Source organism: Bicyclus anynana, chromosome 7, assembly GCF_947172395.1.
Source record: "Bicyclus anynana chromosome 7, ilBicAnyn1.1, whole genome shotgun sequence".
Classification (NCBI taxonomy): Eukaryota; Metazoa; Arthropoda; class Insecta; order Lepidoptera; family Nymphalidae; genus Bicyclus; species Bicyclus anynana.
Window position 1 is genome coordinate 15903478 of NC_069089.1, and position 26695 is coordinate 15930172.

The following is a 26695-nucleotide window of genomic DNA, read 5'->3' on the forward strand; positions in this document are numbered from 1 at the left end:
AGAATATTTACGTATCTGACCACTCTCGTATTGACTACTACCACTGCAAGTCTGATAAAGATAACACTTCTTAAATTTTATTATTCTGTATTTTTCCGTGTTCAGTTAGTGATGTTGCAACACGAACTTTAACTATAGTTATTGTGATACGTGTGAAAAATAGTTTTAATAGTTCTACGTAGAATAGTTTTTGTGACAGTGTATTTGGGGAAAATGTTTAATTGTTTATTTTGTGTGGTTAATTAAAGTTTGTTTGTAATTGGCTTTAGTTTTATGGATGGATCAACATAGCTGAGTGGTTATTTTTTTTTATCGTTATAATTTTTTAATCCATTACTTAATTTAAATAAGTTTCTTTGATCAACATTCTAGTTTACTTATATAATCAGAGGAATATACATATAGATTATTGTGATTATTTTACGGCCTCCGTGGCGCAGTGGTATGCGCGGTGGATTTACAAAACGGAGGTCCTGGGTTCGATCCCCGGCTGGGAGATTGAGAGTTTCTTAATTGGTCCAGGTCTGGCTGGTGGGAGGCTTCGGCCGAAGCTAGTTACCACCCAACCGGCAAAGACGTACCGCCAAGCGATTTAGCGTTCCGGTACGATGCCGTGTAGAAATCGAAAGGGGTGTGGCTTTTCTCCTCCTAACAAGTTAGCCCGCTTCCATCTTAGACTGCATCATCACTTACCATCAGGTGAGATTGTAGTCAAGGGCTAACTTGTAAAAGAATAAAAAAAAAGATTAAATAAGTGGAATAAGTTGTCCCTAGTAATGCAACGCATAAGTATCATACACATACTATACACACACCGAAAAATCTCTAGTATGCAGGTTACCTCACAATATTTTTCCTTCACCGTTTGAGACACGTGAAATTTAATTTCTTCAAATGCACACAACTGAAAAGTTAGAGGTGCAAGCCCCGGTTCGGATTTGAACCCACACCCGGCAGAATCGACGGCAGAGTTCATATCCACTGGGCTATCACGGCTCTTACATACTCATTATCTGCTCAGAAACCCTAAACGACTGTCTCAGACCAAGCCGGAGCTCACAGGAGGCTGTATAGAGACACGTTTTGTGATACTAGTTATTTGACTCTATTACAATTTGGACGACCTCTCTAGTGCTTTGGTTATCGCTGACAAGTTAGCCCTTGACTGCCATCTCACTTGATATTAAGTGACGGTGCAGTTTAAGGTGAAAGCGAACTTACTTGAAATAGATGCGATCTAAAACGCATAGTCGCTGGTGTAATTAATTACATGCACATAAACCTTTATTTTAAAGGTTATTTAACATGTCCTTTTTTTGTGTTGAGTATGTGCCGATGGCTCCATGTAGGACCACTACGGTGACACTGAAGGTTTTGGGTGATCGTAGAAGCATCGCCTGATAAGACCCGAAATCTGAAATAAGGATAGAGGACGGAACGACTCTCTAAGGGCGTCTCCTATGAGACGAACCTCAGCTTAGAGGGACATTCGGGAGGGGGTGACCATGACCTGGGTGAATCAGTCCGGAGATCCCAGTGGAGTTAGAAGACCCACGTCCGGGTGATTATAATATGATCAATATTCCCACTCCCCTCCAACTAGTCGAAAGACTGTATTAGGAGTGGGTACCACAATAGACCAACGTGGTTGAGGGTCGAACCACCACCCCTCGGTGATAAGTCCGACCGCTCTTACTGTTGAGCTATTGAGGCTTTAAACCTAAGCCTCAATTCATGTGTCCACATGTGTGTGATGCGTATAGTTTAGCATTAAAAAATGCTTACAACCCAAAATTTTGTTCCGTCTTCTATCAACTCCTATTTTTTAATTGCGCTGAGGCAAAACAACGTTTGCCGGGTGAGATATTTATTACTAATAAAAATAAGTCGGGTTTTCCTTCCTGACGCTATAACTCCAGAACGCACGAACCGATTTCCACGGTTTTGCATTTGTTGGAAAGGTCTCAGGCTCCGTGAGGTTTATAGCAAAGAAAATTCAGGAAAAATTTCAACTTAAGGTAGAGGTAGGGTAGGGTACGGGTAGGGTAGGGTAGGGTAGGGGTAGGGTAGGTGTAGGGTAGGGGTAGGGTAGGGGTAGGGTAGGGTAGGGTAGGGGTAGGGTGGGGGTAGGGTAGGGGTAGGGTAGGGTAGGGGTAGGGTGGGGGTAGGGTAGGGGTAGGGTAGGGGTAGGGTAGGGTAGAGGTATTTGAAAGTTTACATCGAGTTTCACGCGAACGAAGTCGCGGGCATCCGCTAGTTTATTACTAATAATATTAATATAATAATATAAATATTAATCAACGTGTTATTCTGCTATAAGCTACAGTTATCCACTTACAATCTGGGTCATTTGATCCGTTAATCTATTCTTATATTATAACTAGCGGACGCCCGCGACTTCGTCCGCGTGGAGTTCAGTTTTTCACAAATCCCGCGGGAACTATGGATTTTTCCGGGATCAAAAGTAGCCTTTGTCTTAATCCAGAGTAAAATCTATTTCCATTCCAAATTTCAGCCAAAACACTTACACACAAACTTTCGCCTTTATAATATTAGTGTGATGGTAGTGTGAAGTGTGATAGTGTGAAAAGGAAAGATTTGATTGTTTGTTTGTCGATAAGATCTAAAATTTGAAAAATTTGATTATATTTGATTAAAATTTGATTTGAAAAATACTTTCACCGTTACAATCCTATATTATCCCTGAATAACATAGACTAATTTTTATCCCCATATTCCCACGGGAACGGGAACTACGCGGGCTAAACCGCGTTGCGTCTATTATTAATATAAAGAAAGACTAACAATATTAATTGTGTGTGTGTACATTTCTTTTGAACCTGTTAGTCATGCCAACGACCTATAACAGTATTTTGCATCGAGATTTGACTCTTTCTTTTGGTAATGAATAATTATTATTCATATTGTAGTCGAATTAATTATAGATTGTATTATTAATTACTTGTCATCTAATATATACTTAATATTTAATAGTGTTTGTGCGTTTCCTTGTACATGATAAACAAACAGCCAAATTTTTTAAAAATTTTTGTTTTGTTTAATAGCCAGTTCATGAGAAATACTTATTCAACTAAAATGTTGAACATCTCTCGACTCTCATGAATAGCTAAAGTAAACAACTTTGACGTCAGAACTTCTTCCATTGTAATAAAAAACCGTAGAAATCTTTTGATTGGCTTATCTCTTTAGCTTAGATCCATCTCGATTACGTAAGCTTGCAAAAAACGCATCATAATCGGTTCATTAGTTTAGAAATAACGATGCTAGAGACAGACAAACAGAGGCGTAATATATTTATAACACTCTTAAAAAACTTAAGGAAAGGATGAAAGTTCATAGGTACTTATGGATCTTATTTTTTTGAATTTAATTCACAATTTAGGACTAGATTAAATATAAAATGTATTGATAATAATTAAAGTTATGCTTGCAAAGGATTGTTTCACTTGTATCGTAAATATAAAAAAAATAATTTAATAATAATCAGACTATAAGGAAAATCTTAAAATGCGTTACTAAGCAGTCAATACTGGCAATTTATGATAGACATAACAAACGTCTAAAAAAATAAAACTCGACGTTATTTTCAATCTTCTTTATGCAAGGACATTTTATCCTATAGATATGTCACGTGCCTACATAATCACACAAAAAGTGATCCGAATTTAGCTTCATACACAATCTTGTGTTTTCTTACATTACACTAGCTGACGCCGCGCGGTTCCACCCGCGTGGTTCCCGTTCCCGTAAGAATATGGTAATAATATATAGCCTAATTCGATAAATGGGCTATCTAACACTGAAAGATTTTTTCAAATCCAACCAGTAGTTCCTGAGATTAGCGCGTTCAATCAAACAAACAAACAAACTCTTCAGCTTTATAATATTAGTATAGGTTTGTGTGCCTGAGCCGTGATAGCCCAGTGGATATAACCTCTGCCTCCGATGCCGGAGGGTATGGGTTCGAATCCGGTCCGGGGTATGCACCTACTACAACTATTCAGTTGTGTGCAATTTAAGAAATTAAATATCACGTGTCTCAAACGGTGAAGGAAAAATATCGTAAGGAAACCTGCATACCAGAGAATTTTCTTAATTCTCTGCGAGTGTAATGTCTGCCAATCCGCACTGGGCCAGTGTGGTGGACTACAGTAGTCAGGGCTAGGCGAGTTACTGGCCTAGCCCTGACTACTGTAAAGTAAACTCGAACTCGGCAATGAGTGGGTTGATAATGACGATGATGATAATATGTTTGTGTATAATTGTGTATATAGTTACACACTATAACACTTCCTGAACACACAACTCGACATTTTAGACACTAATTAGGTATTTTATGTTTAAGTAACTTTTGTAGTTTACTATAAGACTAAATTAAATTAAGACAATTAGCCACCTTTGTTCATCTCAGTTTCGACATTTTGAACTAGTTGAACTAGTGACATATCTAATAACTAGTAATACTCTTTGTCTATAAACCTTTTTTTACTCTGGTTAAGGTATATTTAGAGGCAACCTTCTCGACAAACAAGTCAATATATTATTACAAAAAAAATATTATCTAGACTTTAGCTGCCTCGTATATACAATGCGAATATGTGGACGCCTATGTTAATCTTGTGCATTCTCAATTTATATAAAAGGCGTAAATATTTTGAAATTGCTCACAATCGAAGGTAGGTAATCATCACGTAATGAACAATGACAATCACAATTTCATAACTATAGTCACCGCAAACAATCGTCGGCGTTTTGAGCTCGCTCTTCCGTAAAATGCAACGTGACAATAATTTATTCATTAACCCAGGACGACAATAACTTCTGAATTAATTCTCTACGTTTATAAATCGTACGAGATTTGTTGCAATCATCGTTGACAACCTATATTCGGCTCGCTGTTGAGCACGAGTCTCTTCTCAGTATGAGAGGATAATAGTCCACCACGCTAGCCCAATGAGGATTGGCAGACTTCACATACGAAGAGAATTCAGAAAATTCTCTGGTTCTGGTTTCCTCACGATGTTTTTCCTTCACCGTCTGAGACACGATAATTTAATTTCTTAAAATGCACATTACTGAAAAGTTTGAGGTGGAAGCCCCTGAACAGGTTCGAACCTACATCTCCCTAATCAAAGGCAGAGGTCATATCCACTGGGCTATCACGGCTCTGTAAATTATTTGGCTCTATAAGTTGTTGCAATAGTAGTAGGTAAAAGGAATTTCCTTTTTTTTCGTTTTTTTTTTTTTGGTAAAAATAGTCATTACAAGAATCGTCGTCGTCATTATCAACCCATATACGGCTCACTGCCAAGCTCGAGTCTCCTCTCAGAATGAGAGGGGTTAGGCCAAAAGTCCACCACGCTGGCCCAATGCGGATTGGTAGACTTCACACACGCAGAGAATTAAAAAATTCTCTGGTATGCAGGTTTCCTCACGATGTTTTCCTTCACCGATGAGACACGTGATATTTAATTTCTTAAAATGCACACAACTGAAAAGTTGGAGGTGCGTGGCCCGGACCGGATTCGAACCCACACCCTCCGGAATCGGAGGCAGAGGTCATATCCACTGGGCTATCACGGCATTACAAGAATATATAATACTAATTTTAAAAAATACAATCACAATAGATAATACATATCCAAAAAAGTTATATATAAATTTTAAATTGTGCATGATCATTTATGTCGCTAAATAACATTATACACAATATCCGACGCTAATGACATAACAATAGACATTTAGCTAGAAAATTATTTAATTATGTGAGAATACTTTAATTACAATATTATAACAACTAATTTATACAAAGACTTCATTAATTTTGTAATTGTTTTCGTCAACAAATTATAAATAATTAACATTATTTACTTTGCTATTTTCCGCAAAACATGACCTTTTATTTGACAATGATGTGATATACCTAAATAATTTATTTTTACTAGGCACGCACACATTTTAAGCTTATGTAATTTATATATAAGAACTGGATGACGTCACTTTTAAAATGTTAAAGTTTTGCTCTTAAACAAAGACACCATGCAATTGCCAGGTGATAATAGCAATATCCTCAAAATATAGTTATTTAAAAATACCCTGAACACTATTTGAAGTCCTAAAACAGCCAAACTCAAGATAGGTATCAGAAAAAATGTATAATTGCTTTGAAAAACCTAAATAGCATTCGCAAATGAACGTCATTAAATTACTAATTAGTTATCTTTAGTCGACTACCAAGCTAAAAATAGGAATTCTGTAATAAAACGGGGGTTTTCACATTAATTAGGATTATACTTTTACAGTAATGTGCGACAATAATCCGGAGTATCCTATCGACGATGGTTTACCACTTAACTTCAAATCTGCCATCTGCTTGCATCTACTATTGAAATTGGGATTAACAGCACGTAGACACTGCTTCTTGAATAGTCCTTCATAAATAACCTCTACAATTCGGTTAGGATCTAAAGGGACATACTTATTACAATGTTAATGTTTTTTTTATTACTCAGTAGAATATAAATCTTATACTTATGTTATTTTGTAAAATATCACATAGGTAATCTTCCGAATCATTTATTATAAACGCAATAATAGAGTTAGGTACACGCGTTAGCCTGTATAATAGACATCTAACTATGATATCGTAACGTTTACTATCTACAGTAATAATAAAACGAGCGTTGATCCAGCCAATGCACAACAAAAGCCAATTATCTGTGACTACGTTTTATCTTTATCAACATTTAATTGATATCAAACAAATATATCGGAGAAGTAAATAATAAAAGCAATTATAACGACTGCCACATTGTCGTCCATTGTGTTGTGTTGAACAGTGCAAGCCCGAGTGTTCGCGTCTCACTAGCTCCTACAAAATGAAAATATAAAGAAACAACGTGATTAACAGAAAGCTAGCGATTAATTGTGACATCATGGCAGAAAAACAAGAACATGTAGACAAAATAGAAGAAAAACCTTTAAATAAGGAACAGGTGGAACAGAAATACAAAGACAAGAGTTTTACAGACAAGTTATGGCATATAAAGGACAACATCACCGTCGAGCCTTTACTGGCAGGCATGATCATACCTAGTGTTATATCACGATTTGCAATGACAAATTTCAATTTGGATAAAGCCTGCAGAGTGTATTTCGAATTTGAAGACCATATTTGTGACGCCTTGATCAAGAAAAACAGTAATAACTACTCAACATATGAAAAAGAAGTGCAAATGTTAATAAGCTCTATTGACATCTGGAAAAGTATAATTCATACAGGATTACCTTTCATATTGATAATGTTTTTGGGCGCATGGAGTGACAGAACTGGGAAGAGAAAACTTTGCATTATGCTTCCGATTTTTGGTGAATTGTTAACGTCATTGAATAACTTGGTGAATGTTTATTTCTTCTACGAAATACCAGTTCACGTTACAGTGTTCTTAGAGACGTTCTTCCCGGCTATAACTGGGGGGTGGGTGACAATGTTCCTCGGCGTCTTTAGTTATATCAGCGACATAACTTCTGAAAAATCTCGGACCTTCAGAGTTGGCCTTGTTAACATCGGTATGACTGTTGGACTTCCGATCGGAATTGGCTTCAGCGGATACCTGTTGAAAATTCAATTGGGATATTATAGCATATTTTCTTTGACTACCGTCCTGTTTGCTGCTGTACTTCTTTATGGATGCACTTGTTTAAAAGAACCAGATCAGTGGCTACAAGAACGAGGAAAACCTACTGTAAGTGTACAAATCCTTTATTTATAAATTTCGATATCTCTATCTACAATATCATTTACTTCTGATACAGGTTTTATTATATCTTGAATACGCGAGTCAACGTTTTTGTGATACCTACTTATTTATATTATTATTGTTTTAACACCCAATATACCTATCTTCGACTAGTCGTTACCTATTATCTCAAAGCCTGTAAAACAATAGATCACGTGCTTGGGTAAATACACTTAGTCTGGAATTATAACACGTCTGTTTGCACATTGTTCTATTATGTATTTATCAGTTATCTATATGAAAGATAGTTTTTATCGAAGTTCTTTACGCTATTTATGTTTAAATTCTTGTAATTAATTTATATAGTTTTCCCTTAATAAAGTCATTCACATAAAATGACTGTCATGAACCAATTTGAATAGCTTCACATCCAGTAAAGGCTGACAGAATTGACATATTAATAAAAAAAAGTAAAATGTCCGCCCAGTGATTAGCTTATGTAGCTTCGTATCCTCAATGAAGTAACAATGATCGTTACAAAATCAAAGACTTAATGCTAACCTACTTTGGAACTGCGTAGTGTTTCTGTTTCATCATCCCATCTAGTCTCCTATAAGAAAGGAGACATGACTTTATAGTAATCCATTCAAATAGCCCGATGGAGACGACGACAGTTCCACTCATTCCATCAATCTGAGGTGTAAGTCTTAAGCCCAATGATGTTAGAAGAAAAAAGAGGCAGATAGGTTACATAAACTACATTCGATGTTTACAACTGGCACACAAAACTTATTTCAGCGGCGTTGTAAACGGCGCGATGACAGTGCGGCGACTGAGCTCAGGTTTGCTAATTAGCATAGTTATAACGTGCCACTTGCAGTCAGCGTATTACCTATCTACCTCTTTTTTCTTCTAACATCATTGCTTAAGCCTCATGTAATCGCCGGTTTTTGATGCAGAGTGACATATTATACTTGTAACAACTCAATCGTTGATCACAGGATTCATGAAAATCTTATTCAAATGACATATTTTTTAGGAGATAAACATTACATTCTCATAACTATTTAGGTATTTTTCTTTGTCATATTTGATTATACCGATAGAGTAATTTACAATCACAAATCCTCAGATACACAAATTATTGCTGATAATAACATATTACGATTGTATTAAACAGTTTGGTCGGTAGCAAACACATTTATTTCCTTTATACTCCGTATTTGTTTAGGTTCTTTCACAAGTTAGACTTTTATGAGTATTTCCTGTAACAATGAAATAAACATAATGTCTAAACACGTCGGGCATAGACCGACATTAATCACGTGTTTGTCTCGTATAATCCGTCTGTCCATCTATCCGAGGTTCAGCTTTGAGACGAGCACGAATTTAGCATAATGTGAAGTCCTTTTCATGAACGAAGTCCTTTGAAGTCATTTGTGTAAGGCTAATAACTTCTTTCATGAAAAGGACTCTATATACATTAACTACGCAGACGAAGTTGTAAAATAAAATCTAGAAAAAAAACCTGCGTTTTAAATGGGGACAATTTTTACTGGTTTATCCAGTGCCAGTGTCATCGAGATGAGGTTTAAAAAATTGAGGTTTTAAAAAAATATTGTGGGTGTTTATCATTTTTAACTTGTTTTTTTAACTTATGAGTTTTATTTGTGGAATATTGACCAACCAAAAATCACCGTTCTAAGTTTACGTTGGTGACGTACAGCTGCGGAACCCTACACTGTGCATTGCCAGATACACACTTGCCCGTTTTTTATTTATTGGGTAGGTACTTACTCAAAAAATTCTCTTTTTGGGTCAGTGTGTTCATAATTTTATATGCGATTAGATTACAGAGAATTAATTATTACACCGCAGGTTTCTAGGTAAAAGTAGGTATATTAAAGTAATTAAATAATTAAGGATTTGGGGCATGTTATTTGTATTGGCTTCATTTTACAGAAAAAAAAACAAGAGTGTTTTAAAAATACCAAAAAAAGCAAAATTTTTTTTTTACATTACACGCTTTTTATTACATTATTATCTTTCAAACCAGAATAGCTACATCTATAATGAAGAATTTGTTTGTTTAATTTAACGCGCTTATCTCAGGAACTACTGGTCCGATTTGAAAAATTCTTTTAGTGTTAGATAGCCCATTTATCGAGGAAGGCTATATATTAGTCCCATATTCTTACGGGAACGGGAACCATGCGGGTAAAACCGTGCGGCGTCAGCTAGTATAACATTCGTGTTTTATTATAGGTAAAGTAAATATATAGCAGTTTTCGCAAATGCATTAAACTAAGTGTGAATAAATTTACGTCTTGTTTCATTTTTATTATCAAATGAAATAAAAAAGCTGTACAAAACTAACTGAATCCCGCTACGTTGCAAGCGGTTACAGTTTATTAATAAGGTAAATGATAAAGATCATGACGGATGGCTCCAGGCACGGAGGTAACTTGAAAGTTCAATTTCGACTCAATTGCGTCCCCTGAGTCAATGGCCGATCACCGTACTGCGAATATGGCCAACAACAATTATTCTTTATGTACAGTTTTTAAATACAACAAAGGAGATGGTCCAAAATTGTATGGAGCCCAGGATCACTCATTGTACCCTAGCGGAAATAAAAGAACATATTTTTTTAACTAGTTTTGATTATATAAATCTACGAATTTACATTAATTCTTTCGAAATAATTTTTATTATCTCTCAAAAAATGCAACAATAATAAGGATAATAATGGCGGATAGATGACGTTTTCAATGCAGTAATCGATTTGACGTTTGCTGTCAATTGTCATGTCATAGTTGCTCTATGGGTGCCATCTTGATATAACTCAAAATCTTGGGTTTTTATTTTATTTATTTCTTTCTATTTAGTTAGATTTATTCACTTTAAGAAATTTTAATAAAATCCTTGTATTTTTTAAATTTTAATGATAATATACAAGAATGGACCTGAAATGAACCATCTCCTTTTCATTAGCACAAGACAAGCATAGTCATTAACGTATTATTATTCAGTCGCTTATTGTCCCAAAACTGATTTTAAATATTACGAAGAAAAACAGGTAGCTACCCTTTGTTTTTCTTTCTTTAATTTCATCACAAATACTATTTTATTTGCGTCTGACACCTAAAATCGAAATATAATCCCTTTAAGCAAGCCTTAATTTTTAATGGAAGATGTCTAGACAGATGTCAAAGTTTCAAATTTTTTGCGGCTTTGCGTGGGCAACGCACTGTCCCAAAAAAATACTAGTTTTATTTATCGGCACATGCCTCTCGAGATAATTAGAAGTCAATGACACTTCTGATAAGTTCAATTAATATTGGGTCGACTTGAAGGGCTTTTAATCATAGTGCAAATAAAGCTGTGTGCTTTTTAATTCATTTTTTTTTTCTCTCTTATGTGATTAGGACTTGGCATACTTATTTCTCTCATCATTATCATCAGCTGATGGACGTCTACTGCAGGACATAGGCCTTTTGTAGGGACATCCAAACATCACGATACTGAGCCACCTGCATCCAGCGAATCCCTGCGACTCGCTTGATGTCGTCAGTCCACCTGGTGGGGGGTCGGCCAACACTGCGCTTACTAGTGCGGGGTCGCCATTCTAGCACTTTGAGACCCCAACGACCATCGGCTCTTCGAACTATGTGCCCCGTCCATTGCCACATCAGCTTCGCCTTGGGGTTTATTCAGTTATTATTATTAAAGGAATATACATATAAGAAAGTGAAAGCATGTGGTCCTGTATTTGAGGCATTATTCTTTCAAAAATCTTTCCTATTCTAAATTATTAAATTATTTCAAAATTATTTTTCTTTTAAAAATTTTGTAGATGAAAATCATGACCTGACATGAAATCATGACATGACTCCTGATTCTTGTTCCTCGAAAGCCTTCGCGTCGGTCCCGCAACATATAATAGTGGACGTTAGTTAATTTAACATTATCACCCGCTCGCCAATCCGCATTGGGGCAGCGTGGTGGGTCTAAGCCCCATATTTCCTCTCCTATAAGAAGGGAGGCCTGACTCTGTGAAATAATTTTATAATAAAAATGATAATTACCCTAATAGGTCAACAAGAGCGATATTAATCAATATTTATCACATACAAATACCTACATTATGTCTAGTTATTAGTTATGTTTATCAGATGACGTGGTTTCAATACCGATATCGCGTTTTTATATCTGTAATTCTATCTTTATCCATTTTAATGATATATATTTTTCACAAGCTGACGCTTACGACTTTTGCCGCATTGAGATAATTTTCAACCGACCTAAAAAAAGTTAGTGTTCGAGCCATAATGTATTTATGTAAGTAAAAGCATGGATAGGTCATTTATCTATTTAAAGATATTTACAATATTATAAGAAAATTATGTAGAACATAACAGCATAGAAATACAACAGGGATTAAATAATCAAACATTTCTTTTTTTTAATTCAGCTACAAAATACGTGTAATAATAATAAGGGTCTAAAATATATCGTTATTATTTAATATGTAAATTATTAATAACTATCAATAACATCTGATAGTGGTCGTTACTCAATCAAATATTGAAGTATGGTGGGTCAAAGCTCCATATTTCCTCTCCTTTAAGGAGAGAGGCCTGTTTTAGTGGGCCGTAAATAGGGCCAATAATGATGGTTGAAACTATATCGCATACTCAGCAGTATATCTAAATGGGTCAGTAATATGAATCTGTATTAAAAATCAATAATGCAAATGTCCGTCACATGCATTTACGAACAATAGTTCGCGGCGAGAGTATACACGTAACAATAAATATGATAGTTTCACCAAATATCTCAATTATGTCGGAATCGTTCTGAAAATGTATATCCATTGTCGTCATCATAATATTTCGCCTAATTGTTAGTAGTAGAAGACCTCTTTGTCGTATAGTCTAAGTGTAAATGTAGTATTCGGTTTTTGGCGACCGCAACTCACGACCGCGACCGGGTCGCACGACCCACTGTTTAGTATGAATTTATATGGACCACTAAACAAATCCCGAGACCGTGTCGCGCGACCGACTTGTTTAGTGCTCCATATAAATTCATACTAAGCAGTGGGTCGCACGACCACGTTGCGGTCGCATGTCGCGGTTGCCAAGAACCGAATTGTTACTTTATGTTAAATGACAAAATAAAATTATGAATATGATAATCAGACACTAATGAAAAGGATGGTGATACCTGCCGTTAATTTAATTTTCAAAGCATCAGGATTACACTAATGTGCGAATGCGATGCGAAAGATCATCACGAAATCTCGAAAATCGTCTGACATAGAAAGATGAAATTTGGGATGAATTTAGTAGACGTGCACTAAGAACAGATTCCGACCGGGTCCGATTATGGAGGTCAAAGGGCGGACGAAGTCATGGGCGTCCGCTTTCACCTAACAACTCTAAGATGAATAGACAGAACTTGTTAAACAAAAAATATCTGTTTGTAGATGAGACACCAAAGTACGTCCTGTCCTGCAAAACTATAATAATTTTTGGTTAGTCTACATACAAAACTATTCATCAAATATAATCTGCGGTCGTGTTAGCACTTACGCGGTTATTCTATACTGTTTATTATTACAGTAGATACGTTTTAAAACTTAAATTCGGCTACGTAATCATTATCAGCCTTTATAATGACCCACTGCAGACTTAGATCTCTCTGCATATAGACGAAGGAATTAAACTATGAATGAAGCTATAATTATTACCTACTATCTGACGCTGCGCGGTTTCACCCGCGTGGTACCCAGTTCCCATAGGAATACGGGAATAATATATAGCCTATAGCCTTCCTCGATAAATGGGCTTACTAACACTGAAAGTATTTTTCAAATCAGACCAATAGTTCTTAAGATTAGCGCGTTGAAAGAAACAAACGAACTCTTCGGCTTATAATATTAGTATAGATTTTATAATATTAGTATAGTCACTAGCAGACGCCGCGTGGTTCCAGTTCCCGTAGAAATACGATTATGAAATATATATATATATGGAAAGTATGGAGCGCGCTTATCTAGAAGATGCCTTTTCACTCTTAGGTGTTTAAATTTTATAAGTGTCGGTAAACACAAACGCCGGAAGGGCATTCCAAATTTTTGCTGTACGAATTACAAATGTGAATGGAAATAGTTTCGTACGAGTTGCCTGGACATCCACAAAGTAAGGACTGAAACTACTGAACTGATTTTAAAAATGTTTTCACCGTTAAGAAGCTACACTATCCCCGAGTGCAATAGGCTATATTTTATCCCTGTATTCCTTCGGGAACGGAAGCCACGCGGGTGAAACCGTGCGGCGTCTGCTAGTCGTAATAAAAAATGCCGATAATTTCGGATTAGCTTAACAGATATTTATTGTAAGCTACGAGCTATATCAATTAAGTACATCAGCTTTCAAACAAAATCCACATCATAATTGGTTTATTAATTTAAAGGTTACAATGCTACAGACAGACACGTATATCACCGCTTTTTTTTGAACAGTATATTTGCCATTTCTTTAAAATATGACTAATATTCTCGTTTCCCTACAAAAAGTCGGAAAAGACTGTCTTAGGAGTGGGTACGACAATAGTCTAGCGGGCGGGAATCGACTGACTTGGACCAATTATAGAAGGACCAGTATCGCACCCAAATTCACGAACATTGTCTGTCATTTTCTCAGAAAAACAACTATGAAACATCGATGCTATAGAGACAGTTTTAATAATCGCATTAGATCATTGGTCATATACTTTGACAGAAAAGTAACGTCTAGCGAGGTAGGTCCTATACAATAATTGGTCTGAGCCATCTGGTGATGACTGGGCCATTTACCATTTTATTAGGGCTTCAAAACATCACATCGGGAGTTAATAATAGTGATCGGTCTTAACATTTCCTCTGAGGCATGGAAGTCAGTGGTGTTACGACCACTAATTATTATCTATACCTACTCTAAGAAGTATAGTGAGAAAAAATAATATTTTTTTTTAGAAAATGTAAAGCCTCGATAAATTTGTTTTTTCTTTTATCGTCCGCTTTATTATTTAATCTTATCGCCTCGTTTATTTGTTATTAAGAAAAGACTACTCGTAAGTAGTAAAATAATATTTTTCCTGTTTTTATATTTTGATTTTGTAACTCATAACAAAATCAAAATATAAAAAACCAGAAGTCCCAGTCCTTGATAATCCTAGTCTAAACTATTATAACAATGAGGTAAAATTAGATTTTTATTTGTTTGTTTGTTACGTTTTAACTAGAAAACTACTCGACTGGTTTTAAAAATCTTTCACTAGTAGAAAGCTACATCACTAAGTATCACGCGAATTGAACAGCTGATCAAAGTGGGGGCTCGAGGGTAGAGAGTTGACCTAGGTTGGTTGGCCCTAGCTGACGGGCGATATGAAGAGTAGGTTATGTGTGATATGTGGAGGTCGAAAATGGTGTATTTCCATGTGTTCACCCATCTGCAGGCTATAGAAATCCGCTACCCGCCACTATGCACTTCAATGTCCAAACATGTATAGTCCACTACCGCGGCAAAGGTTAGTTCAATCAGCAATCCAAATTCACACGGGAGTCCTGAACGAGAAAGAAAACTGCGCGGGTGAAACCGCCGAGCGTCGGCTGGTTAAAATTTTTGTGACGGATAAGTTTAAGGTCAACTAGATACACAAAGCAATTAAAGGATTGTAACTGCACATTCTTTAAATCATGCAATTAAGACAATTTCCGAATACTGTTTTTTTCCTTTATTCACTTACATACGTAAAGTCATTATGTGATATTTTCTCGATTGTTTTAACTACACACACGCGCGCACTACCTCCGTGGCGCAGTGGTATGCGCGGTGGATTTACAAGATGTCCTGGGTTCGATCCCCAGCTGAGCCGATTGAGGATTTCTTAATTGGGCCCAGGTCTGGCTGTTTACCATCCGCTTAGTTCCCAATCCCATGAGAATAATACGGGGATAAAATATAGCCTATGACACTTACAATCAATGAGGCTTGCTTTTCAAGAGAAAACAAAAGAATTTTCAAAATCTGATCAGTACAGAATCAGGGTTACTCCCTACAACCCCACAAACTTTACCTCTATAATATTAGTATCGATATGTTTCGACTATATATCTATACTAATATAATAAGTTTGTTTGTTCGTTTGTTTGTTTGAACGCGCTAATCTCAGGAACTCAGGAAGGTCCGATTTGAAAAATTATTTCCGTGCTAGATAGCCCATTTATCGAGGAAGGCTATAGGCTATATATTATCCTTATAATCCTACGGAACGTGAACCACGCGGGTAAAACCGCGCGGCATCATAATTTATATTTTTTCCAGACAACAAAAAAATCACCCAGCATAATCCTAGACAACGAAACACAAAAAAAGGAAGATGGTAACTCATAAAATTTACATTTTCCGCAGATAGCGAGAGCCGACAGCAAAGGAGTTTCGTTTTTCGATGTAACTCACGTACTGGATACAATGAGGGTGGCGTTTCGGAAGAGGCCCTCAAATCGAAGGGTCAAAGTGCTTCTTACCCTGGTAGCTGTGTTCATACTATTCGGGCCTTCTATGTGTAAGTAAATGCCCCTTTGGAGCAGTGGTTATAAAAAATAAAAAAATGAAAAATTTATTTATTTCAGGCATACACCCATATAAAGAAAAATATAAAAACAAAAATCAAAAATAAGATAAAAAGTCAAAATAGTATAGGTAAAATGTCAGAATAATATGAAATGTCATTGTTAATAAGGTAACATGATTTCAGTAGCGGATCGGGATATAAAAATAAATCTTCTATCTTTCTAGATATTCTCAGTAGCAACCCTATTAGGGGAACCTGGTGGTGTTAGACCCTTTGGCTCAGAGAGCACATCAATGGTAGGCGTCCACAGATCTGCATCGTACGTATCGGACGTAGCGCATCAAACGGATGTTAATGTTACAGTAGAAAAAAAACGTTCGTTGCGATCAGTACTATGCGGATCAGTGGACGCACTTGTATGACTTTCTATACAAATAATACTAAAATCCGTTTGATGCGATGCGTACGATGCAGATCTGTGGACGCCTGCCGTACTACGGATTATCATATAATAGTGTATTTACAAAATCGAACATTATCAACCTCGTTTTGCTATTCTTTTTTTATTAAATTAGTAGTTAGGGTTAACACCACCACCAAATTTTAAGTGACGCTGCAGTCAAAGATGGAAGCGGGCTAGACCAACTATAGCTTAACTCTTGACTTAATGTCGTCAGTCCACTTGGTGGGAGTCCACAACCAACACTGTTACGTCTCATGAGGTTGTAATTACACCCATCAGGTTGAACCACAGCTTGGTAGCAGAAATAAACATTATATTATCTAGCTGACGCCGGTGACTTTGTTCGCGTGAAATAAAGTTTTTCACAAAACCCACGGTATCTTAGATTTTTCCGATACAAAAGGAAAATTCAATAACCTCCTCTATCTCCTATTGAAAGTCTCATTAAAATCGGTCTAGCCATTCCAATGATTAGCCCGAACAAGCGGTAAGACAGGTAAAAAGTTTGATTGTGTTCTATTATGTTTATGATTTAATATCAGATTGTGAAAACTACTGTGCGGTTTCTTATGTGCTTGTGAAACCACACAGTTGTTTTGAAATAACATACAGACACTTCAATTTTATTTATATGTAATGATTCTTCTGTTCTTCTCCAGCGGAGTACAACGTCTTCTACCTGTTCGTGAGGAACCAGCTCAACTGGACACCGGCGAAGTATTCCTTCTACGCCAGCTACTCGATAGTCCTTCATTCCATCGGTAAATATATCACCAACAATATCGATTCCATCAAAATCATTGCTAGTATGTTTAGTTGCTTTCATCGTTTAAAAATTTAAATTATCTATACTAATATTATAAAGCTGAAGAGTTTGTTTGTTTGATTGAACGCACTAATCTCAGGAACTACTGGTTCGATTTTGAAAAAATCTTTCAGTGTTAGATAGCCCATTTATCGAGGAAGGCTATAGGCTATATATTATCCCCGTATTCCTACGGGAACGGGAACCACGCGAGTGATACCGTGCGGCGTCAGTATCTATATAAGTCAAAAACTGAAAGTTTACCAAACTCTTAGATTTCATTAAAGTTAAATATTTTACCAACTATGTTTAATTTTGATATGATGTATGAATGAAATTGTACACTATTAAACATAATTATTACCTGCCTACAAAATTACTGCAAAAACTAATCCAAATCTAGCGACTCTACTAAACGCATACATGCACAATTTCGAGTTTACTTACTCGTACATTATATATTTAGATATATATAGTTTTTACAGTTCCTGAATACACAACTCGACATTTTAGACAACATTTATGCATTATTTGCTTAAATATCTGTCGCTGTTTACAATGTAAAATTGAGAGCCCGGATAGCCCAGGACATTACCACTGTCTCAGATTCCGGAGGGTGTGGGTTCGAATCCAATCCAGAGCATGCACCTCCAACTTTTCAGTTATGTGCATTTTAAGAAATTAAATATCACGTGTTTCAAACGGTGAAAAAAAAACATCGTGAGGAAATCTACACACCTGAGAATTTTCTCAATTCTCTTCGTGTGTAAAGTCTGCCCATCCGCATTGGGCCAGCGTGGTGGACTATAAGCTTAACTTCTCTCATTCTGAGAGGAGATTCGAGCTCAGCAGTGAGCCGAATATGGGGAGTTCGCATCATAATTCTTGTATCATATTCCTTTTGTTTTAAAATATTGCACAACATAACAGCAAAATAAGTCAATTATTCACTACAGTGAATATAATATATAGGATGAGCGTGTAAGAAGCTTGGCGGACGTCGCATCCGAGTTGGCTGATCATTGTTCATGTGAGCCGACGCGTATAATCGCTTGCTTTACTGCGCGAACTATTGGATTGGACAGCCGTTGTTTACTTCTTACTGTGGGATTTTTTAGTATATTTGCATAGTTTTCTATCTATTTGTATAACATATAGGAAAACATATACCAGGGACATAATATTATGAAGTAGGTAGCTCCAAATTTCGAAAAAAAAAGGTGAACCGCCTAGTACAACTCGGATGAACGTGTGATCGAACCGCGTAATTATTTGTTACGAATACAAGTAGTTATTATACTCTTAAAACATTTTTAGTGCACAAGTGTTACATACAATTAAAACAGTGTGTAAAACCTGAAAGAAATGTGACAACGGTTACGGGTTTTGAAACTTAACTTAAGAAAAGCGAATTATTAAGATAGCCTACAATAACAGTGCAAAGAACAAAATATTTAGTGTTACTAAAAGTGACAAACAATTTAACGAAGTGCGCGTTGCTTAACAAGTAAAATTTATAAATTCATTTCATCATTAATGGTATTCATTCTTTTGATAAAGACATAATTATAACTCATACTCAATGAACTCCTTATGTATGAATGAACTGAGTTCTCAAGTAGAACTAAGTTCACCGTTTGGACTAGTGGATCATAACCAAGGAACGATATAATAATCTATCTATCAAATATACAGCAGAAGTAGAGATAGAACTTTAGAGCAAAAGGAAAATTTTGAAATGACGTAAGCGACTTATTATGTTATGACATAAATGACTTAAACGTAAAAGACCAAACAATATTCTTCATCCAAGAATAACAAGTATGAAAAATTCATTATCTTAAGATTATTATCAATAAAATAAAGGTACCTAATGAGACAACTAAGATTAAGTTGTTCATAAATTAAACGAAAGAACTTTGAAAATTGTTGAAAACATTAAAAAACATTCCTAAATAGATATGTAAGCCTGCTTAGATATAACTCTCCCACATAAACTTTGTGCTTAGTGAAAAAACGAACAACTTTCCACAACAGACACAAAAGTTATTCGGAGAAATCCCCTTGCTTATAATATATTCAAATATTTTCACCCGAGTTTTTCTTTTCAGTTTAAAAGGCCTTTGAATACTTGTTTGGTGAAATAAATTGTATTTTGTTACAAAGAAGAATGAAGTGGGAACCAATTTTGTTGTGAACAAATCTTTAAAATTAAGTTCGAAATAAAAAGAAAAGTGAGGTTTGATAATAATGGAATAGATGGAAAGTATAGCTGACAATTTGGTTAAAGTGTTATCCCAGGGTAATTCCAAATCTTGTCTTTAAAGTTTTTCGTTTGGATTGATTTTAGTATTTCTTTACCTGAATGATCAGCCGATTTGAATGCAATGTCCACTAAGCTTCTTACACGACCGCCTTCTATATTATATTCCGTATTTTCATAAAAAAAAGCTGTGGTGGTTTAATTGAGCTCCAGGAAAAGATCTCCTGATATTTGTTGGCAGTAGAATTTGCTTTCCGAACTGGTGTCTAATGGAAATAGTAAGAATACAACCATAACCTATAACAGATCAATACATGGCATACCTATTAGAATACGTAGAACACGTCCGATAAATTGCTGCCCTTTACATGAGCATGAAGCGTAGCATTAAGCCTCAACTGCCGTAGACTCATCATTTTATCAGCCGATGGATGTCCACTGCAGGACATCACAATCCTGAACCATCTGCATGTAACAAATGCTTGAAGTCAAGCGAGAGCAGTCGAGCTGGTGAGGGGTCGACCAAAACTGCACTGTCTAGTGCGGTGTCGCTTTTTCAGTATCTTGGGACCCCAACGTCCACCGGCTCTTTAGACCGTAGACAGCAAAGAAGAATAGAACACAGCAAAGTTGGTTGGCGAAGAAATAAACATGACAAAAGCGTTTCCCTGAACAAGCAGTCACTAAAAGCTCACTCGTACTACTTAATGAATTGGAATTTTATTATAAATGCATGTTTGTTCCAGGCACAATGTTCTCGATAACAGTTCTTAGCAAGAAGCTACAGATTGATGACTCCCTGTTGTGCTTCGTGTCTGTTTTTAGCAAATTCGTGGGCTCTATCTGGACAGCCTTCGTTACATCCGACATGGAATTGTATATCAGTACGTATTATTTCAGTTGTAGTTTCTGGTATTTATGATCCCTTGATTTTTTATTGTTACCACCTTTACTCAACATTCATTGCATGTTTCCTATGATCGTACCAAAACTTGATTGCTAACTATGGACCTAATTAGAAAGCTCAGAGTCACTCACGATGGAACTAGCTAAATTCGGAATTTCTCTCGTAATAAAATCAGAAATGAGGTGTTCCGCAGAAGAACCAAAGTTAGAAAAGCAATGACAATCATAGCTCAGCGAGTCGCGAAGATGAAGCGGCACTATCCATCAGCTCTTTGAATTGTGTGCTCCGCCGATTGCCACTTCGGCGTCAGGATTCGTTGAGCTATGTCGTGACTTTGTTTCTTTTGAAGATCTCCTCATTTCTCATTCGATCACGCAGATTTCTCACACACTCACTCCATCTGCTAAGTGATTCACCTTCTTTTTTAATATATTTTTATTTATTTATGTTCATGTATTTTTGTGTTATAATTGCAGTACCTGTGGTGGAGTTATTATCTGGAACTATATTTACGTCGCTACGCTCAATCTTATCCAAGTTGGTCGACAAACAAGAAACCGGTAAGTTGACCTTTCTGTATAATAATGTCATAATTAAAAAAGAGAAAGGCGGTCATCTGCTGTATATATCACATAAAGAAAATAAACCACCAGCATGAGAACTGTATAACTACCAATAACTTAGACAGAGTATTAAATAGATGGCCACGCGTCATGACATCGCTCGACTCTTCGAACATTCAACAATCGACATTGGTTCGACTTGTCTGGTTTCTTTACTGAGTCCATGTATCCATATCCATTTATAAGTTGTTCTTTTATTTTTTTAGAGAATGCAACGAATGTTATGAATGCGTCTAATATGCGACCAATAAATTGTAACTGACAGCATTTACAACTTTTTGGTAGTTTTAGTCTAAAAAATTACTTGCGTAAAGTTTTTTTTTTTATTCTTTACAAGTTAGCCCTTGACTACAATCTCACCTGATGGTAAGTGATGATGCAATCTAAAATAGAAGCGGGCTAACTTGTTAGGAGGAGGATGAAATCCACACTCCTTTCGGTTTTTACACGGCATCGTACTTGAACGCTAAATCGCTTGGTATCTTAATCGTCTTTGCCGGTAGTAAGTACAGTTAGCAAGAGGCCCATGAAACTTAGAATCGTTGTAGGGCACTGGGAAGGGCTTTAGTGTAAACTAAAATTTGATATTAAACAAAATAGTTTTCTATTAGGACCTGTTGATATATTGCACATTGATTTTTAAGCAAAATGCATTGCAACAAAGCGTACTGCTTCATTACGTAAGGTCAATTTATGCCAATTAGGTAAATAATGTGGTCATTCATTACAACCCAAAAAGTTATCCTCATTCAATTTCCACCGCAACTTAAAAGTATAAAAAACTTTATGGTGGTGCCACCAGTACCTTGTGGGGACATACATTGTCACCATAATATATATCCTCAGATCTACAGTCCAGTAAATAATTTTGTACCTGCATATGGGACATTTTTGACGGCCACCGCGGCGCATTGATATGCGCGGTGGATTTACAAGATGGAAGTTCTTGGATTCGTTCCCCGGCTAGGCGGATTGAGGTTTTCTTAGTTGGTTCAGGTCCGGCTGGTAGCTTCGGTCATGGCTAGTTGCCACCCTACCGCCTAAGACGTACCGCCAAACGATTTATCATTCTGGTACGATGTCATATAGAAGTAATGTGATGTCTTATAGAAACCAGCTATTTGCCTCGACTGGTGACAGAAGGGCTGGCTCATTTTTTGCTCAAAGGATCAGCCTGGCTGTCCAGCGCGGAAATGCAACCAGTATTCTTGCCACCATTCCACGTGGGCATGATTTGTATAGTTATTTGTATAGTTATGTATGTATTAGGATAAGTTAGCTTAAGTTCCTTATTGTATTCTTTCTCAATAAAAAAAAAATAAAAAATTTCAGCTAAGGTGAACTCCCTGTTCTCCCTCACGGAGACGCTGGCTTCTCTGATCTTCAACCCCATATATGCCTGGCTGTATAAGAACACGCTGGATGTCCTGCCTGGGGCCGTGTTCCTCACAAGCGCCATTCTGATAATACCCGCTGCCGTTATACTTGTGTGAGTAACGTTTTCAGAACTAGTAGAGATATTTGTGACAGAGCTCAGAAGTATCACCGCCATGCTTCATTCTGTTGTTGATGTTTGACAAACAAATTCGATACTCACAATGCCTAATTATAAAAAATCACTATAAAATAGCGCTACAATATAATACACTATCCTTTGGTTAGCAACTCTCCGCCAGTCTGTAGAAGGCTTAACCAGCTTCATTAGCCTGTCGTTAGTCATGTAATTTTATCAGGCAATTAATTACTATTGAAAAAAAAATTTTCTTCTTTTTTTTCTTTTCTTGGGTAATAGCACCCGCTAGATTTCTACTAGATCTAGATCTTTAGTCGTTAATGTTTGTAGATTAAAAATTTTACTAACTTTTTTATGTTAGTAATGATTTTTTTTATTTTATTAATTGGACTGGACAATTTTCAGATACTTTTTCACACTTCACCGAATAAGCTTGAGAAAAGCAAGAAAGAAAGCTTTAGAAGCAGAAGGGAAGAAAGAAATTGAAGCTGCCAAAATCTCTGAGAAGCCGCCATTGCCAGAAAATAATGCTAAGTTTGACTCAACACGTTTGTAGATGGTTTAAGCATGAAAGACTGAAATGAAAAGTTAACCAAAGATATTCTTCGATTAACTTTTCATTAATCAAAGAATATCGCCCGTAAGATAATTCCGAAGGATCCCTTGGGAATCTTTAAGATACCATATTTTGAGTCTGGACAAAGGTATATAGAAAAATCTATATCTTAATTATAGGTTCTGAATATCTTCGGAGCTCAGTATACGCATTAAAGTTATAAAGTCCCTATTCTATTTATTTAATTTTATATTCGGTTTAATAATTCAAAGAAACTACCTAGTTATTTATATCTTCGAATGAAGCGACTTATATAATAATGACCAAACTTCACGAAGTTCGTTTGTTCTTATAATATTCGACGGCCGACGCCATGCCAGGTACCCAATGATTTGCACAAACCTTGAAAATCTTCAAATCAAAACTAAATGAATACACATTTTGCTGATGTATCTCATTCAAAATATAAATAATAAGCTTTTATAAATTTAGAAGGTTAAGTTAAATAAACAATTACCTATTATGTTAGAAGCGCCGTGCTGGACAGTTTTAGGGACTGGGTCTGAAATATTGACCTTGAGACAAACTGGGGTGCATGAACAGACGTTTTACCTCACAGAGTCACAGCTCACTAGAGCTACTGGACAACCAGAGGTCTACCTATAGGGTAGCAAGGTTAGCAAAATCACTGGCACGGCTCGAAGGGTCCTCAGCCCGCGGAGTATTCTATTTGATGTATATGAGTATTTTATTATTGGTATGATTGGTTTTTTTCTGTAGCCTTAGCCAATGAATTCGCCAAGGGCCTCAAATAGAATAGTTACGCCACTGTGTTACTTAACCAGTAGTTCTGCGTCTCGAGTCGACGCCGCGTTGTCAACTGTCTCCAAGTGTCTTAAAATTGCGTGGTCAACAGTAAACCTCAGAAGGATCCAAGTGAATTTCACGTGATCAGCGAATGTACATCGTGTGGACCACAAATGTATACAGACGAGTACATACAAGTAAATCATATAATCCTTGCGTGAATCAGTTGCGGTCAGCGCGTGTCACTTGGTGCGGTAGCATTGTGCAGATTAGCTAGTAGGCACAATTAGTTAGCTTGTTAAGTCCAAAGAAATTCAAAATTAGAATACTAGCCGCATTAGGACAAGCGGTAGGTCTGTAGATCAGGTGCTGGTTGGCTCTAATGAGCTATAACTTTATTTTTGACAAATTTTTGTAACGCATTTTGTGCAGAGTCTTTTGTGTATAGTTTTTCTTTGATGTATTTATTCTTTCTCAATGATTTTTTTAACCAGAGTAGTTATAAGTCACTGTAAATAATTATCAGTTCACTGTACATAGGACATAATCCTGTTATATACGAGTTACAAATTAACTACAATAACCTTTTAATCTTGGTCTTTAATAAAATTCTGTATAATTCGTCGTAAATACTGGTCTGGGTCATTTAAATCTTAATTGTAAAAAAATACATTGTATCAAAAATTTACCTAGTGAGATTAAAATCCTTTATCAAAACCTTATCTACTTACTTAATATGTATTTTAGTGGCCTTACTGTCATTACTAGTATTAAGGTTAATTTGTATATCTCGATAATTTGTTAAGTTCATGTTCTATAAAATGTAATTTAAGGTTTTTAAGCAAGTATAATAGTTAAATTGTTATAGGTTAGAATATGTAAGTATGGATGTCATGGCTTATCTAAAAGTCTATAGTATTTCTACATGCAATGCATGCAATTTTGTGACTTTTAAAGTTCAAAATAATTATATCTAGGTACATGTTATTAAAGTTACTCTACTAAATGGTTTAATTTTAGATGTAGTAGTAACTAACTTATTACTTGCTTACTACTAGTAAGTAGGTAATTTGACAGCAAAAACGCCTTTGTGTATGCAATAACATAAAAAATTTAAAATTTTGAAAAATCCCCGAAATTATTAATTAAGTATACTCTCGATTAAGTTATCAATATTCTACTTAGCCGGCTGAGAATATGGATCCTTAAAACCATCTACCTCCTAAAGCTCCCAGGGTCCAATCTCCATAATTGGGTACCTTACTTACCTATACTGAAAAAGAAGAAATGTAAGAGCTGACAAACTTTTAGCATTTATAAAATGTCTAAGGTTGGGTTCATGGGCTCTTAGACTATTAGTTTCACTCACAAATGTGTCTGTCTGTTCACCTTACCACTGCAAGCAAAATCAAACCTTCTTCCTAAAGTAGAATATCTAAAGCACTATACTAGTAATTTTAATTTAGTGTTGAATTTTCCGTTCAAAAATTAGAAGTCTGGAACATCTAGGTTCTATTTTAGTAATATAAATAGAAAATAAATAGAAAAAGCTAAATTAACCACTAATAGACATTGTTTAGTAATTACTGTTATCTCGATCTTTAATAATAATTATTTCTTTAATACTCAACGATAACAAACCAACATATTTTAATTTTTATTATTATTAACACAGATTGTATCACAAAAGGACCAGACAGTTAATACAATTTGTGGTATGTAAAGTGATATGACTTATAGTGTAAAATATTAAAGTAATTTGTTAAATCAATGATAATTCGTTTTATTTTATTTAAACACTACCCCTTACAGCGGAGGGTTCGTTGCGGTTCGTTGCAGCGGCAGTTCGACGCCGCAACGAATCGTGTGGTGTCGCTGCGTCGTCTTACATAGGAATATCTGTGGCATGTCACACAATGCGCTCCGGCGCCGCACCGGACTTGCAACCACCGAGACGAAACGGGGAGGGGTGAATGAGTTGCGACGTCGGAGCGGCACCGCTCAGTTGTCTATGCGTCACAATATTACTTTATTAACAGACTGTCCAACGCTGCTACGGCGCTGCTGCGACATAACAACGTTGCGGCGCCGCACCACTCATGTGCCCGCTGATACGGTGAAATCTTTGCGATGCGGCGCCGCAACGCATCGTGTGCCCCCGCTCTACGTAAAGTAAGTAACGTGAGTTGCAATTATACCACCTGTCTATTGTATAATAGATTAATGATAAATTTGACTCATCATCATCATCATATCAGCCGATGGACGTCCACTGCAGGACATAGGCCTTCTGTAGGGACTTCCAAACATCACGATACTGCGCCACCTGCATTCAGCGAATCCCTGCGATTCGCTTGATGTCGTCAGTCCACATGG

The 26695-nt window shown here is 36.2% G+C and overlaps 1 protein-coding gene across 5 annotated transcripts; it reads left to right on the top strand.

Annotated features, from left to right (window-relative positions):
- The first annotated feature begins 26 nt into the window (after positions 1-26).
- On the top strand, positions 27-26090 carry LOC112047237 (proton-coupled folate transporter-like). Of its 5 annotated transcripts, none has more exons than XM_024084279.2 (8): positions 27-298; positions 6688-7766; positions 16220-16373; positions 17505-17606; positions 20660-20797; positions 21297-21380; positions 22776-22932; positions 23362-26090. In XM_024084279.2, exons 2-8 carry the CDS (start codon positions 6957-6959, stop codon positions 23510-23512), a joined length of 1596 nt encoding a protein of 531 aa, XP_023940047.2. In that variant the 5' UTR covers positions 27-298; positions 6688-6956; the 3' UTR covers positions 23513-26090. The 5 variants fall into 5 exon arrangements, with proteins under 5 accessions (XP_023940047.2, XP_052738465.1, XP_023940049.2 ...); XM_052882505.1 differs by having other exon boundaries at positions 6714-7766; XM_024084281.2 differs by having other exon boundaries at positions 6800-7766.
- Positions 26091-26695: the final 605 nt, after the last annotated feature.

Excerpts from the sequence above, each read along its gene's own strand:
- LOC112047237 (XM_024084279.2), top strand. The coding sequence starts at position 6,957 with ATGGCAGAAAAACAAGAACATGTAGACAAAATAGAAGAAAAACCTTTA. Across the intron at positions 17,607-20,659 it reads GATAGTCCTTCATTCCATCG|GCACAATGTTCTCGATAACA; the intron begins GTAAATATATCA and ends TGTTTGTTCCAG. Across the intron at positions 22,933-23,361 it reads CCCGCTGCCGTTATACTTGT|ATACTTTTTCACACTTCACC; the intron begins GTGAGTAACGTT and ends GACAATTTTCAG.